The following is a 19,085-nucleotide window of genomic DNA, read 5'->3' as shown; positions in this document are numbered from 1 at the left end:
AGGTGTTCCTGCTCCCAGGGGTTTTAATCAGGAGGGTGAAGAGGTCCAGGCCAAGGGATAGCTTCAGGCTGGGCACAAACAATCCCAGACAGACACTTTAGCTCTGAGGCACTACACTGGAGGTGCTAGAAGTCTAATGTCCCCCCCGCCGCCCCCGCTTTCACAAATAAACAGAGACCCAGAGAGGGGGATCTAGGTGCCAAGGCCAGGGACCCAGGTCCCTAGTGCCCCATGATGGGGGTGCACCCTAGACCTTGGGAGCCCTCCTGGGCCAAGAGGGGAGGGACTCGGCACAGGAAGTTCGCCCTAGTGCGGCCCTGTGGGTGGCAGGTGGCCGGAGGAGAAGACCCCCTCTCTGTCCTAGGGAATGGGTGGCTCTGTTCTTTGTTCCTTCAGCTCTAAGTGCCTGGCATGGAGCCAGTCCCCTGATGTCCATCTTGGCCCCTGTTCCTGCCCAGGGGTCCCCTTTACCCCGTCCCCAGTCTGGGCTCCAGGTGCAGGGGCCGGAGGTCCTTGTTGCCGTGGCAACTTCATGAGCCTCGGTAGAGATTTAGAGTGGGGCTTGTACAGAGGGGCTGAGAGAAGGAAATGGTTGCCAGGGAAACAGGCCTCCTGTGGGCCAACGATTTCCTGCAAAATCAGATTTTAGGAGATTCTAGACACCAAGAGGGAAAAGCCCCCTCCTGATAGGGATAGGTAACTGTTTCCCTTTCTCAGCCACCCAACCTCTTCATTCCCCACTGCTTTCCCCTCTTTCGGGAGGGCTTGGCCTGGGGGGTCAAGTGGGTGGGGCTGTGGCGGGTCACCCTCCACCCCAAGGCCTCTCAGGTTACCTACTCCAGCAGTCCCATTTCACAGGTGGCAAAACTGAGGCGCAGAGAGGGCCAAGGAATGCCTAGATCCCATGGGCGAGCCACAGCAGAGCCAGGAGCAGATCTGGGGGTCAAGTGTCCATGCTGCCTGTGGACGGCCCCTCTCATGCCTGTTGCCCTGGTTTGCCTGAAAAATGCCACTAACCAGAACAAGCTTCCTGGAGGCCACACCAAGCTGATTAGGGGCCCCTGGGGACCAGCTGCCCACAGGTCCTTGTCCTGGGACTCCCTGAGTGGCCTGTGACAATCAGTGGTCCCCGTTCATTCCACCTGGCCCTGCCTGGCCCCTGGTCAGTGAGTGACTTAAGACACTTCCCTGTGGCCCTGGCAGGGGCAGGACAGTAGAGGGAGGCTCTGAGGAAGCTGACCTCAGAGGACTGTCCTCTATAAGCCTCAGTCTCCCCATCTGTAAAGTGGAAAGAGTCATAAACTGTGTTCTTCTCCACCCGTTCTCTCTCTTCATCTGACTAACTCTGGCTTATTTATATATTTATTCATTTTTAGAGAGAGGGGAAGGGAGGGAGAAAGAGGGAGAGAATCATCCTTGTGTGGCTGTCTCTTGCATGCCCCCAACTGGGAACCCCGTCCGCAACCCAGGCACGTGCCCGGACTGGGATTTGAACTGCTGACCCTTTTGTTCGCAGACCAGTGCTCAATCCACTGAGCCACACCAGCCAGGGCCTCAGGTTCATTTTGAAGGTCCACGCCTCAGGCCATCTCCTCAGGGGGACACTTTCTGCATCCCTCAGCCACAATCCAGGGAAGGGAGGAACTGGGGCCCCAGGGGCAGGCAGCTGGTCCCAGGGTCCTTGCTCAGGCCACTGGGCCCCTAATCCACTGTCCACAGACATGCACGCCACCTGCATGTCAGGAACAAGGGACAGGGTGAGAAGGAAGCTAGGTGGCCTCCCCGGGCACTGAGCCCCAAAGGGAGATGATAAATAAGCCAACCCACACATACGAAGTGACCAGAGTTGTGTGAGTACACTGTGTGGCAGGAGGAGGGCCCCCTGTGAGGCCCGGGGTGGGGTGGGGGCCCCTCTCCCTGAGAAGCAGTGTGAAAAGTGAGTGAAAGGGACAACAGGCTGGGGAAGGCCACATGCAAAGGCCCTGAGGTGGGAAGGAAGGAAAGAACGTTCCTGTGGCAGGAGCGAGGCCAGTTAGAACAAGAGGCGGGGAGGGGCCTGGAGGGGCCAGGCCTGGCATGGGGGGTGGGACAGAGTTATCTATCCTCTCCCGGCCTGGTCCCAGCATCCCTCCAGGCACTGCCGGGCACTCCAGCTTGGCCAAGCCCTGTGACATTTTCCAGGAGGCTTTTGCACAAGAGAACATCTCACTGAACCAGAGTTCTTTGAAAGCTGGCCGGTGTCCTAGCAACAGGCTCCTGCTGGGCCTGCCAGCACCAGCCCTCCCTGCCCCTCTCCCTGGGGCACCATTTTGGTCCTTCTGGACGCTGCCCCCTACCACATGATGGCCAGCGGTTCCCCTAGCCACTCTCGGAAATTCTAGGTGAAAATCACCTCCCTGGGGAGGCTGGAAGGGGAATGCTCCCTCTGGAAACAGCATGCAGCACAGCAAGGCAGACAAAAGGGGGCACTGGCTGCGACAGACACACAGGGTTAGGAGCCCCTGGGCTCACTCCCCCAAGGCTTCTCATTGGAGAGGCAGGCGATTCTGAGAATAAACTTCAGAGTCCGTCTGCCCAGTTGGAATCAAGGCTCCTGTTGTAAACATGACCTTGGGCAGGTCACTTGAACCTCTGTCCTTTCACCTATAAAACAGACATCGTCCCTTCTCTCCATCCCTCCATCTTGCCAACCGTGACCCCAGCCAGTCCCCACACAGCAGCCAGGGTGGGCCTTCAAAAATACCCACTGGATTATAACACTCAAGTGGACCCTGCAGTGGCCCCCACTGCTCTTTAATATGCGTTCGAGGCCCTGCATGGCTGGCCCCCTGCCCCTCTAGTTGCTTATCTTCCCATCCTGCCTATCTTCCATGGGAGTCCATCGCGCCCACCTTCCTTCTGTTTCTGCAGCTGGCCCTGCTTCCTCTGCCTCCCAGGCTTTGCACAGGCTGTTCTCTCTGCCATGCTCCCTGCCCCATCGCCAGCCCCCGTCACTCTGCGAATCCCTACTTTCCCTTCTCTTGGCTTAGACCATGCCTCCTCCAGGAAGTCTCTCCTGATATTCCCAGGCTGGGGTGGGGCCCCCCTCTGGCCCATGCTGCCCCATCTCGGAACTGATGACCCTGCCTGTCTTTAGGGTTGCCAGGCAGAATACAGACACCCAGTTAAATGTGAATTTCAGCTAAACAATGGGTATTTTAGCCTAAGTATATCCCAGGCAATATTTAGGACATACTTACACTTAAAAACTTGTTAATCTGAAATTCAGTGGATGTCCTGTATTTTCATTTGCTAAACCTGGTATCCTTCTTGTCTTCCCCACCTGACTTGGGTACCGGGGGCCAGAGGGCTTCACTGTCCCGTCCCGTGTTAAAGCTCCAGTGCTGGCGTGAGGTTCAGGTTGAGAAATGAGTGTGGGTTCGGGGGAACCTCAGAGAAAGCAGGGCAACTGGACTCCAGCACCAGACCTTTCCAAAGCAGATTTTGGAGAGACATGCGCACACATGCAAACCCCGTCCCAGCCAGGAGGAAAGACTCTGGTTCACTCACCTTCCAGTCTGGGGGTAACTGGGCCCCGAACCCTAGAGCTGGGAACATCTTATCACTAATAAGAGAGTGGAGAAAAAAACACTGAGAGACCACTGGACAGGGGTCCCACCCGCCCATGCTCACCCTTCCCAAGCTCTCTACCCAGGGCCACCCCCTCTGCCTTGCACACCCCCAAGGATAGAAAGAAAAGCATAGCTCTGTTCAAATGGCCTGCTGAGCCCAAACCCACCTCTGGGTACCTGGTGTGGCTTGAGCTCATCTATACTTGTGGCAGACACAGAATTTCTAACCAATGGGTCTGGGTGCAGCTTCTAGATCCTTCCCAAACTGGGATCTCATGCAGCCGCTAAACCAGTCATGATGGGAGTGAAATGTACTGGCTGACTCAACCTTCCTTTCATGGCTGGAAAAAATTCCCCTAAACCGGTTGGCATTCAAGGCCCTTCATCACCCAGCCCTAGAGCCCAGTGTCATCTCCTTCCACCTGCCCTCCCTCCCGCCCTATTTCCCCAGCCCTGGCCACTGGCCACTGGCTACTTGCTGTCCCCAAATATAGAGGGCACCTTGACACTCCAACTTCAATCCCATGTGTCCTTTCTTGCAATACCTCTCAATCTGTTCCCTGTGGCAAACTCCTACTCATCCTCCAAGGCCCAACTCAAATGGCCCCTCCTCTCTGTGGGTTTCCCTGATTACGCAGGATCCCTTTCTTTTTGCTGCTGTCATAGCTCCTGCCTCACAGGTAAACTGGTCTCTTGAAACGCCTATCTCCCCCCTTCAAGAAGAAACTCCCTGAAGCAGGGACCATGTTTCAGCTAAGTTTGCTGGAGCCCGAGCTGACCTTCAGAGTCCCTCTCTAAGCTTACCTGTCATAGTCCTGAATGATCTGCCCGACAGCCCAGATCGCTGACAGGTATTCATTGGTGCCCATGGGGTTGATATAGTGCAAAGAGGAGGGGTCGAGGGGATTCCCATTGGAGGCTGTGAAGTCTATCCCAACCTGCAGAGCGGGGGAAAACGACCATCCAGTGTGGCCAGAGACCCCAGCACCCTTTCTCACCCACAGGAACAGAGGCTAACGGGACATGGGAAGCCCTCTCATCTCCCAGCCCCAACCCGCCTTCCTTAAGACCTGGAAACGGTCTGACTGGATCACTCTTCTGGCTCCAACGCCATCTGTGGCCTGAGCATAAAGTTTATTATCCAGATGTGAGACAAAGCCAGTTGACAGCCCCGAATTCCTTTCCCCTGTCACTGTCCCCATCCACATACTCATCTGTTCCCATTTCCAGGCCTTTATTCATGAGGTCCCATCCACCTAAAGAGCAGACAGGCCATCTGTCTCCCTGCGGAGCTCCCCTCCGTCCTTCAGGCCCAATTCAGAGGCTGCCTTCCCAGACACCTCACCCTCAGCCCAAGCCACCTCCTCCTCATCCTTCCAGCCACCAAGGGGCCTGGGGGCCTGGGGCTGCCAGAGAGGGCAGTGCCAACCTCCCCAGTCAGACCGGATGCTCACGGCAGGCAAGATGCTTGCCCTGAGGAGCCAGGGCTGGGCAGAGGGCCTGGGGCGGGTGCTCCACAGGGCCTGGGGCTGACAGTGACCAGGGACTCGGGTTCTTCCTGTTCTCAGCCTTGAGGGAACCCCAGCCCAGCCCTTGGAGGGGCAGCTCAGAAGGGTGGGCAAGACTGTCCAGCAGGGCAGGGTTAGGAGGACAGGGCGAGAGATGGCCACCTTGGAACTCAGTGGCTGTGGGATGGGTCAGCTGCCTGAGGTCAGGGTGGCATATCTTAGTTTTGGGGGGGAACCCTGCAGGAGCACAGCCCAGAGTCTGGCACACAGGAGGTGACTGGTATCCATTTGCTGAATGAACACATGCATGCAGGGGACAGCCTCTGTGGAAGAGGGGGCAATGGCAACCAGCGTATTAGAGGTCAGCAGGACCAGTGCCTTGACCCCAAAGAGTCCTGCAGCTGAGCGCCAGTGCTCCTGGGTCTAGAGGGGGTGCTGGAGAGCCGTGAGGCAAGGTGGGAGGTGGGCAGAGCAGGGGACCCCAGCAGGCTCCCCCCTGGGCCTGAGGCTTCCCTGGGGGTGAGGAACAAAAGATGAGATGACTGGGACAGAAGTCTGCAGGGCGAACACTCCAGGCCACCGGCAGAGGGACAAGCCATTCTTTCAGCAGCATTCACTGAGCATCCGCTCTGTGCTGGGCACTGTGTGATGTGCTGAGGGCGGAGCAGAGACACAATAAAGCCCACACTTGGGGCTCTCACAGCCGAGGGGGTGGGGCAAACAGGGATGAGGGAAAAATACTCCAGATAATTTCAGAGTGGCAAGTGCCCTGAAAATAATCAAATAGGAGGAGAAGTGACAAAGAGGAGCAGGAAGCATCCAGCAAGAGCTCCCTGACAAGACGACCTCTCTGTCCCCGGCACGCAGGACGGCAGGAAGGTTCCAGGGAAGAGTGTTCTGGGCAGAAGGAGCAGCAAATGCGAAGGCCGAAGACAGAGGGGAGTTTGGTACGTGGGGGAACAGTGAGGATCAGTGTGGAAGGAGCCGAGTGAGCAAGGAGGGGGAGCAGATGAGGCAGGAAGGCCTGTGGCCAGTGGGAGGAAGTGGGCTTTTTCCTTCTGAAGGCGTGGAGCCAGCGAACTCTGTGGGCTGGGCAGCTAAGCCCAGACTGGAGCCCACCCGCCTATGCCAGACACCCCTGCCTCCCACTACAGTCAGGGCCCAAGTCCTCAGGGAAGAACCTCACTGCCGTGGGGAGAACCTTACAGTGAACATGAGCTGGCAGCCTCCCAGGATGTAGTCCAGGAAGGAGTAGTTCCGGTTTATCTGCAAGGAATCGGGGAGTCAGTTGGCCCCCACCCTGCCCTCCACTTGGCCGCACTCTCTACGGATGACCTTTGGGGGGCTGCTGCTCTGCACCCTGAAACCTTAGTAGGGTCAAAGAGACCAAAAAAGGCAGATGACAAAATTGGATTTGATTAACACAAAACCCAAATCCCTCTAGAACAAAATACTCAGAACAATGGTTCCCAGTGGGTGGGACACACACACACACGCGATGATGGCAACAGGGTCCCAGGATCCAGCATCAATTATACCTACTGATGACGTGAGAACGAAAGTCTCAAGTTGCCATTCGGTCTGTCAGCCTCTCCAGCTCTTACCAACCTCCACTTCTGACAGAGGGCCTGGCCCCTGGCTCTAGGCCACCCTCCATAAATTAATAAAGCTGCTAAACATTGTTTTGATGCTCTTTGCCCCCGTTTGGCAAAGGGCACTAGCCTTTGCCTTTCGGGAGAGTTATGTTGAAAGGAATTTCAACTTCAGTGCATTTAAGTAAAAAATGAGAAACAGAAGTGACAGGGAGGAGGAGGGGCTGATGACAAAAATATAAGAAGACAGGTGCCAATAAGAGGACAGGGCGTGTGAGTGACAGAAGTCTCAGAGACAAGGACCCAAAAGCCTGATGCTGGCAAGCTGACAGCCTCACTCGCACACCGCGGTTCTGTGCTGCGGCCTCCCCAGTGACTGTCCCCCCAAACCCCAGCTCGACAGCACCGTCTCCCGACCAGGACAAGGCCGAGCTCCAGGGCCCTCCTGCTGGGACCCACTCAGGACCTTCAGGCCTGGCGTCCAGGGCTCTCGCTGCCCTGGTCCTGGGTGTCTTCTTTAATATTCTCCAATTCCAAAAAGCACCTGTCTGCCAGACAGCCAGGGGGCCTGGCCCCGGACCTCAGCCCAGCCACTGCTGAGTAAATGTCGTTGCTGTTCTGAGCCTCAGTGGCCCAGGTTATATCAGGGGAGCCACAGTTACCTGAGCCCTCACTGATGTCACTGCCAGAGGACAAGGTGGCCCGGCCCAACACCCTTTGCCCCTCGGATGCCAAACCTATAATGGGTAAGCTGCCCGTATGGGAAGGAGTAACTACCTACAGTTACCCTCCAACTAGGAGGGGTTCTGGGAGATCATCTTGTGTCCTCCGCACAGGGATGTGATAGGAGACTAACCCTCACTAATATCCCCATTCTACAGATGAGGAAACTGAGGCCCACAGAGGTTAAGTTCTGAGGTTACAGAACCAGGACCAGGATTGGAACCCAAACCTTGTGGCCCTGCCCTGTGCCTCCCCCACTCCTCACTGGCTCACCTTGCAGGATCGTAGGATAATAATGCCCGAGTTTTTATAGTTCTTCTTTTTCCTCTGCTTCTTGGGATTGATGCACTCGAACTCCAGCTGAGCAACATGGGAGGAGGAAAAGAAGTTCACCTCAGGGTTGGCATAAGGACTGATGCTCCCCTGGACTCCAGAATCCTCTCTAGCATTGACTAGGGGAAGTATGCCTCCTCCAGGAAGCCTTCCTGGATGTCCACACCCAGAAATGGGTCCTGCCACCTGGTCTCACACCAAGGTGTGGCTCTCCAAGGTAGGAGGAGCCACATCTATTTTTGATCCCAGACAACACATCTATGTCATATCCACTCATGAATCAGAACTGTCACCCAGGGCGTGGTGTCTCAAGGTGAGTTACACGGACACTCCTGAGTGTTCAATGTGTGTCAGGCGCTTTACCTGTATCATCTCATTTAATTCCCATTCTACTACTCCTCTACCTACATTTGATAGATGGGGAAACTGAGGCTCAGAGAGACTGGATATCTCCCTCAAGTTCACAAAGCCAGAGAGATGAAATCTGAGCCCCAATCTGCCTGATTCAAAAACCTGTGCCCCTTCCCTGTTCCCTGCTGAGGTCTTGGGGTCACACACATGAGCCCGTCCTACCGGGACACCATCACGGGCCTCACACATCTGTGACACCGAGGTCTGGAACTCGCCGATGAAGTCATGGCCTCCGTCGTTGTCATAGTCATAGCACATGACCTGGGGAGAGGGGGGGGTCCAGTGAGGTCACCCCGAGCTGCCCCCCAAAGAGGAGCTCTCCAGCCCCTCAGCTCCCTGAGCAAACCCCACGTCTTCCTCTGTTGGTGCTGCCTCCGTCTCCCCCTCGCACCTGCCTAATTGGCCCGGGATGGTGCTGTTAGCTCCTGAACCACCTCCCACAGGAAGCCTTCCATGATTGCTGGTGGAAAGGGAAAGTGTGCCACCCAGCAATGGAGGCTGTACCCTCAGTGCAGGAAGCTCAACTCCTCTCATGCTGTCAGTTGGTTCCTTATCATCCTGGGTTGTGGCCTACCAGGCTTCATAGGCCATGGCCTGGAGCCCTGCCTAGATTTTTTTTCCTTAAGACGGGTACCAAAAACCCCTAGCTTTACATGCTCTCTAACTCAGCTGCCATGACACTCATAGGAGGAAGGTAGAGATGGTTGTACTCATTTTACGGATGGGTAAAACGAAGCCCTAAGAGGGAAGCACTTGCCCAAAGTCTCACCGTGGCAGTAGGGAACACTGAGTTGGACCCAGGTTTCCTGGGACCCTATCTGGGGATCCTGGCCTGGCCTAGCTGCCTCTCCCCACCCTACCTGCTAACAGACATGGCCCCTGAGGTCTGAGGGTGTTTTGAGACAGTGATACTTGGTCTTTCCTGGGGTTTCCACATCCATTTTCCTACCTAGCAGCACTACAGGCCTTGGGGAGACCAGGACAGCCACTCTGCTTTACAGAAGGGGCGCGCAAAGCTGGTGGTCACTCAGGTGGCCAGGCAGGCCAGAGAGAGGGACCCTGGTCTCCTACCCTCTCCCCAGATGGGGCCTCTTTCCACTTTAATAAGAAAGAGCTTTGCCTGGGCCCCCTGCCAGAAGCCTCAGGTAGATGGGAAGGCTGGAGCTGGCAGGGTGGGGAGCAGGGGTCCCCTCACCTGGACGGGCTTCTCCATGTCCCCATCACACAGGGACACCAATGGCACAGTGAATGGTTTCCAAACAGGGTCCAGTGTGTACTTGATCACCTGCAGGGCAGTGAGGGGCAAGGTGAGCTCAGGCCCGGGGCAGCGGGGCGCTGGGGTCAGATCAGTCCAATGGGGACGGCAGTGGCAAGATGGACAGCCCCACAGCCCCACGGCCCCACTTCTGAGGATGGAAGCGGGCATCCCTGTGGCAGGGCGAATGGGTCCGTTAGGCACCATTTCGCGTTTCCCTGGCACCCTGTGGCTATGCTGGCGCAACCGCATCCTGAGCCATTGGCGGCAGCTGGACTGCAAACCCACTGGCTTAGAGAACCACGGGCCCCCACATACCCACCTCAGTCCTGTGGACCAGCATCCACTTGCCATCATCTCCTGGCTTATAAAACTCGAGAAATGGGTCTGACTTCCCAAAGAGGTCCTGGAGGAAGCAGGGGGATGCAGGTGAGGGAGGCGTGGCCGCCAGGGTCAGGTGAGAGGGGGGTGAGGTCCACGGCCTCCCTGACCCTGTGTCAGGGGCGGAGCTGTGGGCAGAGCCAGCCTGGCCCCGCCCCTCAGCCTCTGCAGGGCTCAGTGAGCCGCCCAGGGCTGCTGCAGCCCCCTGGGACCAGCTGCCTCGGCCCCCACCGCCAGCCTGGGGTTACCACAGCTTATACTCAGAGGCCTGGAGCCTGTGGGAGCACAGAGCCAGCACCTTAGACCAGGCAGGACTTCAAAAGCCTGAGTGTTCCCAGGGCAAGGAGAGGCCTCCAGCAGCACGTGATTCTAATTTATTTTAGTGGGAATCTGAAAAATGGCAATTCTCCCTAACGCATTACAGAAGGGATACGATATCCTTTAAAAACCTATTTCTTTAAGTTAAAAAACAGTGTCACTATAAAAAGTCTATAACTAAGTGGGGGAAACAGAAAATAAGTAAGTAATGTATATCGGGCAGTCATTAGTAGTAAGGGGACAAGGAAAGTCAGAGGGGTGGGAAATCAGGGACCACTACAATTTGGGGGAAGGCCTTGCTAAGGAGGTGACATAAGAGCAAAGGCTTGATGGAGGTGAGGAGCCATCATGAGAAAAGTCAGGGAAAAGAGGATTGCAGGCAGAGGGAACAGCATGTGCAAAGGGACTGAGGCAGGAGGGTGCCTGGTGTAATCCTGGGACAGGGAGGAGATTGATTTGACTGAGTAGAATGGGGGTGGGGAGAGTGAAAGGGGTGAGGTCAGGGGGCCTGGGGCTGTGGACACAGCCGTAGGTTTCTTCTTTTATACGAAGTGAGACAGGGAATCCCAAGGAGTGGGTCTTGACAAGGAGCCATGTCTTGAATACTTCTAAGTTATGGGAAACTCACTACCTCAATGGTGAAAAGGTCCTAATTTGGGGTGGCCGGGACAGCCCTGTGCTATGGGCTTGTCCTTGGTGGGTGGTGATGACAGTGGTGGCCAGAAGTTCCAGGGCTAGGCCATACAACCCTGGAGTAGGGGAGGGATACGGCTCCCCAGAGGAGAACCCCCTCTCTGCCCACCTCACCTTCTTGTCCAACTTCCTGCCTGCCAGACTCAGCGTGATAACCCGGTTGTCTGACAGCTCCTGGGCAGCGATCTGTGAGGCCAAAGGAATGGGAGGAGTCAGGACCTGCTCCTTAGACTCCCCCAGCCTGCTGCCGGGCAGAGTGGGCAGAGAGTGCCCCAGGAGTCCATTCTCCAGGGTTAGGAGGGACTAGGGAGGGTAGGGATAATACCAGGTGACCTTGGACAAGTCTCTTGTCTTCCCCAAACCTCAGTTTCCATCTTCTGAAAAATGGGGCAACCCATCTGGATATGAGGAATCAAAAAGTGACCCCGTGTGGCTTAAGGGAAGAGGCCAGGGGATGGAGAGGGGAGATTCAGCAGGGACCAGACATGAGGGGTTGTCTTGAGCCCTGGGGAGATATTCTGGGCCAGGGAGCAGCCTGACAGGCCCCCTCAGGCCCCCAGAAAGCACAGCCACCTCCAGACACCAAGGTATTCAGCAACTTCACTGTGCAGCTAGGGAAACTGAGGCCCAGGGCAGGGACAAAGCCACCTGAGCTCCCTCTGCTGTCTCATCAGCTCACCCTGTCATCTATCCTCCATGCCTTCCCCATGGGCATGGGCCCCTGGCTCCAGCCAGCCAGTGATAGACCAGCTGGGTCACCCTGGGACTGCCACCTGCCCTCCCCAAGCCTTTCTTTCTCCCGTCCCCAAAGAGTGGCAGGGAAGGCCCTCTGGTCCACAGCAACGCAATGGACTGGGCCCTCTCTTGGCTAGGTCTGCCCCTTCCCCAACACCTCCAGCTGAGACCTGCTCAACAAGCCTGCAGGGTGGGTCCTACTGTTGCACCCATTTCACAGAGGAAGGAACTGAGGCCTAGAGTGGGTCAGGTGGAAATGCTAGGGGGAATGGCATATCAGGCTGGGTGGGCTCCGTCTGGTCTGGGTTGGCTTCCAGGTGGAGGGGAGCTGGCTTGTGAAGGCCAGGTGATGGAGAGGTTTTGAACCCCAAGAGGTGGGGGAGGTTGGGAGGAGCCATTCCAGATGGCAGAATAGTGGCTAAGGGCCTAGGGTTTGTGCAAGGTGTGCTAAGAATTCAGTTGGCCTTGAACCCACGGTAAACAGCTGAGGCAGGAAGGTAAGGTGAGGACTGCCAGGTCCCCCACAGCCTTGACTGCGACTGCAAGGCTCCATGGAGCCAGGGAGGTCCTGGAGCAGGGGAGTGACACCATTTGAACACACAGGGTGGGCCCTCCTCCCTCCCTCCAGTGGGGCCAGTTCCCTGAATTATTGCCCAGGCTGTGAAGGAGGATAATCCAGCAGGGACTCTCACTCGCTGAACCGCCCAGGGCACGTCCTCCCTGGGCTTCTGTCCCCTCATCTGTAAAACTGGGTTTCTCGGCCTTTTGGACTCTGAGGACCCAGGAGCTCATCCGTGCAAAGGAGCATTCTGTGCATCACCAGAATCCCTGAGCACCGCCAAGGATCACTGCCAAGAATCACTGCGCATCACAGAATCACTGCGCACTGCAGCCGGGAGCCCAGCTCTGACGGGCTAGGCGCTCCTTAAAGAACCCCCACGGAGGACAAGCAGGGGCCGGTCCGGGAGGGCATGCTGGGAGGGCTCAGAGGCCTCCAGACAAGTAGGAATGCACCTGCCCCAGGAATAAGAGGCTGTGGGATTCACTAACAACCCCCTACCCCCAGCTTGGCAGCCCCCAGTGCTTCATCTGTGGAGCCAGGAGCCGGTTGCTAAGAGACCTGTTGCTAAGTTGTAAGTTGGGCCTTTTTACTCCAAACAAAGCTGGTGATTATCTGCCAGGGAAGGGCCCATTGATGGAGGAGGGCAGCGGGCAGAAGCTGAGGGGGAGCTGAGGGAGGGGGGGCTGGTACCGTAATCAAGCCCTTCCCTGCAGGCTTGTCATTCATCAGCAGCAGAGGACGGGTGATCTTCTTGCTGGAGACGATCTGACGGGAGAGAAGAGAGAACAGCTTCCTGAGGGCTGGCAAGGAGGAAAAATTCTCAAGAGACACCACTCACAGCCCGCTGCTCCATGCCAGGCGCTGGCACCCCTCCCCCTGCGCGATCCTCGCGGCGGGCGGCAGACAGCCGCCATTGCTAACCCCACTGGGCGCCTGGGGAGACTGAGGCCCAGAGAGGTTAAGACACTTGCCTGAGGTCCCGCAGCTGGGATGGAATCCTAGCAGTCGGGATCCCACTGACCCGGCTGCCCCCAGGAGAAGGCTCTTGCAGGGCTCATCCTGGCGAAAACTGTAGGGAGTTCAGCTCCCAAACTGCCTCCCGCAAAGCCATGCACACACCCTACCCTCTGATGGAGAGGCTCAAACCCTGAGACCCCCACCCCTTCGTCTTTTCATTGGTTTGTATAGGAAACACACTGATGCAAGGTTCAGTGATCAGTACAACATAGAAAGGAAAGGTGGACCACACCGTAACGTCACCTGCCCACTGTGTCTGTGTGCCCCGTTCCTACACCCATCATGGGCCACCCCGATCCTCCGCTTCTTGGGGGAAATGCCAGTGTTTCTTCATGCAGATATGAGCATGTTCCCACTCGCTCTATGCTGGTCTTTCTCTCCAGTCCCATCCCTGCCCTTCTCCTCTTTCTCTGTGCTACTGGGAATGGTAGCATCCAGCTCCCCTGTCCTCTGGCTTGTGGGGGTTCAACGAGTGGGGACGCCAGCAGGAGCCGGGAGCAAAGGAGGGGAGAGAGGCAGGGCTGGGGTTTGGCAGAAGCTTTGTTCCTGGTCATCGGCCTTCACGGCCACAGCTCTCACCAGGCCCTGCCAATGCCACGTCCTGCCCTGCCCCTCCCTCCAGGGGGGTGGGGGGTGGCCGTGCTTGGCTGGTGGCAGGTCCTGCGAAGGTTTCCTCTCCCTTCTCAGCTCCCTGTCCCTGCCCACTCAGCCTTAAGCTCCCTCCTCAGTCACCTTTTGAGGGTGTGGGCACAGAGGCCAGTGTGGACCCCGGACCCCATTTCTTACACAGCTGTTGGACCCTTGGCTTTTTCATTGAGCATCAACTCTTGGAAGGCTTGGAGCATTGCGGTCTATACTAGGGCCTCTAAAAGCATTTTTCATTTTATTTCCTCGCCATCCCAATAGGCTGGGCCGTCATCATTATCCCCTCGTGAAATGGGGGAAACTGAGGCCCAGAAGGGGCTGGGGCTTGTCCAAGGGCCCACAGCCATAAAGGCTGATTGGCACCCATGTCAGGGGCTCCTAGCCCTGCAACCTCCGACTTCCATAAGCTCACCCAGGACTGAGCTAGATGGGGCAGGGTGGCGCAGAGAGGGAAAGGAAGTTGCCCAAGGTCACACAGTGAGGCAGTCCCGAAGTAAGACTCCCATGGGTGTGTCGGGTGCTGGTCGGATCCTCCTGTCCCAGGAAGTCAAGACCACACCTGATTACTTCTAACAGTAGCTCTGACCACATGGGGCCCCCACTCCTGTGTGGCAACATCTGGCTGGCACTGTGCTTACTGCCTTCCAAGGCAAGCTCTTCCCCGGGCCCCAGACCCCACAAGCTCTGCCTGCTGGCCCCTCAGGGCTGTCTGCATTTGCGATGCCACCTCAGGAGCCAGCCAGGAGCCTGGGCCCAGGGAAAGCTGGCGGTGGGGGAGGCTCTCTCTCCAAGGGATTGCCCTGTCCTCAGGGCCTGGGTGACATCTGGGGGTGAGGGGTCCCGCCTTGCCCTCGTCCACCTGGAGGGGCCCCCTCACCATGCCCAGGCTGCAGGAGAACTGGCCCAGGAAATCATGCTCGTCGAGCTGGGTGCTGGACTTGTCCTGGTCGAACAGGGCGAACTTGAGCTTCTGTACCTCCTCGAAGTGGTAGTCAAGGACGAACTTCTTGGAGAAAGCAGGATTGAGGTTGTTGATGGCAGTTTCTGTCCTGTCATACTGGCGGAGAGGCAGGGACATGGGGGTCAGAGTCAGGTGTGGGTTCAACCCCCTCAGGCTGCCAACTCGCTGAACACCGACTCTGTACCAGCCACTTGGCCAGTTACCCAGATGGTTGCCACAGTCATTGCTCTCAGCCCACAGGGGCGGGCACTGAAGCACAGAGAGGTTCAGGGACTTACCCAAGGTGGAACAGCCAGAGGGGCAGGGCCAAGATGTGAACCCAGGTCTGACTCCAGCACCCACACCCCGAACTCTCTGGCCCTGGCTGCATACCCGCGTGTTGGGATGAGAGTTCGGGCCCTGTCCCTGCCTAGCTGACAGGGGCAAGTCCCTTTCTCCCTCTGGGCCTCAGTTTCCACTTCTGTGAAATGAAGGCATTTGACTCTCTGTGGTTTTTATTCTTTTTATTTTGGGAGAATCCTTTTTTAAAACCACATTTTACACGGCAGCTGAAAGAAGCAACAGAAAGAAGAAGGGAACCTTAGGGGGTGTGGGATTCAGGGCTTCCCATCCCTACTGAGGGCAGATGTTTGCACCTTGTAGAGAACCCTGGAATGTCAGAAGTGGAATTGTGCAGCCCCCCAAAGTCCGACCTCCTGTGCAAGCCGAGGCCTGTGCTGTGGGTTGGGGGTGGGGCTGGGACAGCAACCCCGTCTCCTGGTCTCTCCACATGGAGGCCCCAAACCGCAGAGTCGGGGTGACTGTCTATTTTGGGGCCCAGGCTGTGTTGATTTTTCCTCCCACCCAGTCCATTTCCAAGGGCTGGAGCAGCAGGAAGAGGTCTTGCTCCTGGGCTATTTTTAGTCAGTGTGGCCCGCATGGGTGGGAGGGAGGTGGGGAGGGTGAGGAGGGTGCCATGGTAGGGGTGGGGCAGTGGAGGAGGACACCGTTTCCTGAAAGGCAGGCGGGGTTTCCAGAGACCTGGCAGAGGGGACAGGATGCTCCAGACGTGCCAGCCTCAGGCCTGGAGCTTGCTGCCAGGAGTCCTCGACTGACCCCCATGTCCCACGCCCCATTTCTGGCGGAGTCACCAAAGCACTGGGTGACACACAGAAGTCCCCACCCACTCTGGGCCCCAGGTGCCCTTCTGTAAAATGGGTCATCAATCTCAGCACCACTTCCTTGGCATTGTAAGGAGCTAACATCTGCGGGGAGTCTTAAAGCGCAGTATGTTAAGTGGGATGTCCACTGTGGCCCCGGTAATTACAATGACAGGTAGAGACATACTTTAGAAAATCTACATACATGTCAAACTATCTGGAAGGCTGGGCACCAAACTTTTAACAGAGCTTCTCCCTGACAGGCAGGTTCCCAACCATTCTGATTTTCTTTTTAGGTCTACCTGGCTTTTCTAAATTTACTGCCATGAATATAGACCCTGTTGGGAATAGGAACAAAGCAATTTTTAAAACTAGAAAGTCTTAACCATTTGGACTTCTCAATATCCTCCCTCAAGCTCATCATTCCCCAGTTCTTAGGCTGAGGTTTTCCAGTTCACAATCCATGGCTGTGTTCCCATCAACATCCCTAGCTCTGGGCTCTCCAAGGTAGGTAGTGGGGGAAGCCCGCCTTTCACTGATGAGACGGTCTCAGAGAGGGACAGCCACGTGCCAAGGCCACACAGAAAGGAGGGACAGAACTGAGCCTTGGTCTAGCATTGAGACCAAGGCCTGGGTTCACCCTGTCCGTTTGTCCCTTACTGACTGTATTTGTTCAGGAGCAAGTGGGGAAAGTTACTTAACAGTGGAAGCAAGCATTTTGTAAAACACTAAGGTTTTAACTGTATGTTATAATAATTAAAAATATTATGATATAAAACAATATAAAATTATATATTTATAAATATAAATCTATGAATTGTAATTATACAAATTTAAACACAACCTGGCTGCTGTGGCTCAGTGGACTGAGCACAGGCCTGCGAACCAAAGGGTCGCCAATTCGATTCCCAATCAAGGCACATGCCTGGGCTATGGGCCAGGCCCCCAGTTGTGGGCACATGAGAGGCAACTGCACATTGATGTTTTTCTCCCTCTCTTTCTCCCACCCTTCTGCTCTCTCTAAAATAAATTTTAAAAACTTAAAAAAAAATTTTAAATATAATTTTAAAATATAAAAATTTAAAATATAATTGTAAGAGCAACAATTTTCTAAGTAGTCCCCAGCTCACATCCCAATTACCTCCAAGGACCTGACTGGGAAGCCCTGGGTCCAGTAGCAGCCCCTCTCCAGCACCTAGCCACCCCCCACCCACCACAGACACCCATGGAGGGGCCTCACCTCAATCCACCTGCCATCGTTCTCTGTGAAGAGGACACAGAAGGGGTCGGACTTGGAGGTGACATCCCGGTCCAGCAGGTTCTGGCCACTCACGGACAGCTCCACCTTGCATATGCAGTACTGGGAGCCCATGGGGGCTGCCCCTGCAGCCGGGGCACCCCCTCCTGGTATGTAGGCCATGGGGGTTGGCGGTGGTGGCGGCAACAGTTCCTGGCAGTCTACGGGGACAGGAGTTGGGGGTCAGAGAGAGGGAACAGGCATCTGCTACGCCACCTGACCTTCAAGATGCGGGTAGAGAGAAGAAAGGGGTGTGTGGTGGGGGGTGGCAGGGAGCCAGGAATAACATGGGTGACAGATTGGAGAAGGGAGAATGCTGGAAATGCAGGAACGAAGAGACGCTGGTCGATGTGTTTAGTCTGTCTTTGAAGTGCTTCTCTGCTTTGGTCAATCTTTACCTGTGAGCTACACACAGGTCCAAGTTGCCCCAGCCAGACCAGCGACAAACCACAGAGGACATGGGCAGCCCAGACATGCATTCTGCCAGGAAAACATAGGCTTCTCCTGAGCAGTTAACACGTTGGCATCTTGTGCCTACACTGGAGCTTGTAATTGCTCTGGTTTCCCTCATTGCTTTGGCCACTAGGAAGCTCACTTCTGGCAACTTATCCAAAACGTGACCTTTTTCATTGTCTATTTTGTTCCTCCTGTGTCCCTGGCCTAAGCATGTGACTGGTGCAGAGGGTGCACTCAGTATATATCGGAATAAAAAAAAGCATGAGTGTATAAACCAATGAGCAGATTAACCCTCTGTCTCGCTCAGATCCTGCCTGAATTTGGTCCTTATCCTCAACATAGTTTTCCCTTTCACCGGCACACAGCCCCCTCAACCCCCACGCACTGGACCCCGTCAAGGCCAGCCGCTGGCACGGCTTACTTCCAGTAGTTCTGTCTTCCTCCACGTGCAAGGCGCTCATTTGGAGCAAGTGTGGAGAAACCCATCTTGCCGAAGGGGCGGAGGGGAGCTCTGGGTTCCATGGGTCACAGGCCCTAAGGACAAGCCTGCTGGCTCTCTTTGCCTTAGTTTCCCCATCTGCCCACAAGCCATCACGACACAGTCTGAGGTGAGGGACTCCTGTGGTCAGATCTTATTTCCACTGGCACATATTCCGTGAACCCAGGCCCTGTCACCATGTGCATGAGCCCAGCCTCAAACACTGACCTACAAAGGCCAGGTTCCAACTCCTGTAGAGCGGGTACCTGGTCCTGCATTGTCCCAGAAGAGGGACAACAAATCCAAGTTACCGCGACCTGCGCGGGTCACCTGGGCAGTCTCTAATTCTGATCCAGCCTTGTGGGGTGGCTGCTGTTATCACCCCACTCTCCAGAGGAAGACGCTGAGGCTCATTCAGTCACTCTGGAGTGTTCATTGAACATCTGCTAAGTCCCAAGTGCCGGGCCAGGGCCAGGATCCTGCTGCAAGAAGACTGTTCAGGCTCGGCTCGGACTGCCCTGTCTGGCTGAGAGAGTGGGGACAGCAGCCAGGTCTCCCGGGCTGGAGGCTCTGTAGGGAGTCGGGGCTTTATTCTGAGAGTGACGGAAGTCTTGGAGTGTTGTAAACAGACAGGTGACATGATCCGATTTGGTTTTAAAAGCTTACTCTGGCCCCTGTGGGAAGGGGCGGTTGTCAGGCTAAACAGAGGCAGCAGGGAGGCTGGCGAGGAGGTGGCTGGCATCCAGGCCAGGGGATCAAGCCACTGTGGCCGTGCTGGGCCCTCTTTCCCGCCCTCCGGCCCTGGCCACAGGCCACATTCCCTGAGTGCCAGCCTCTCTCTGGGAAGTCACTGGCCCCAGTCTGCAGGTGGGCGTGGGGCTGGTTCCAGAGGCCCCTCGCCCCTTCCAGACAGCAGCTCCGGGCACGCCTGGCAAGGAGAGGATCTGGACAGTGACAAAGCCGGTGGTCA

At 56.2% G+C, this 19,085-nt stretch overlaps 1 protein-coding gene across 1 annotated transcript in view; it reads right to left on the bottom strand.

Annotated features, from left to right (window-relative positions):
- The window catches only part of CPNE2 (copine 2), a 42,473-nt gene that overhangs the window by 11,003 nt on the left and 12,385 nt on the right, over positions 1–19,085 (bottom strand). Inside the window, exons 2-12 of the mRNA XM_090261415.1 lie at positions 17,125–17,342; positions 14,662–14,841; positions 12,813–12,887; positions 10,940–11,011; positions 9,756–9,839; positions 9,374–9,463; positions 8,341–8,439; positions 7,708–7,794; positions 6,326–6,385; positions 4,416–4,549; positions 3,550–3,604 (exon numbers count right to left, since the gene is read on the bottom strand). Coding sequence (XP_090117541.1) covers positions 3,550–3,604; positions 4,416–4,549; positions 6,326–6,385; positions 7,708–7,794; positions 8,341–8,439; positions 9,374–9,463; positions 9,756–9,839; positions 10,940–11,011; positions 12,813–12,887; positions 14,662–14,841; positions 17,125–17,304 — 1,116 coding nt within the window. The 5' untranslated portion in view covers positions 17,305–17,342. The remainder of the gene's footprint in view (positions 1–3,549; positions 3,605–4,415; positions 4,550–6,325; positions 6,386–7,707; positions 7,795–8,340; positions 8,440–9,373; positions 9,464–9,755; positions 9,840–10,939; positions 11,012–12,812; positions 12,888–14,661; positions 14,842–17,124; positions 17,343–19,085) is intronic.

Source organism: Furipterus horrens, unplaced genomic scaffold (genome assembly GCF_987537825.1).
Source record: "Furipterus horrens unplaced genomic scaffold, mFurHor1.1.pri manual_scaffold_13, whole genome shotgun sequence".
In the NCBI taxonomy this organism is placed as follows: domain Eukaryota; kingdom Metazoa; phylum Chordata; class Mammalia; order Chiroptera; family Furipteridae; genus Furipterus; species Furipterus horrens.
The sequence above is the reverse complement of the archived record's forward strand: the minus strand, read 5'-3'. Positions and strand labels throughout refer to the sequence as shown.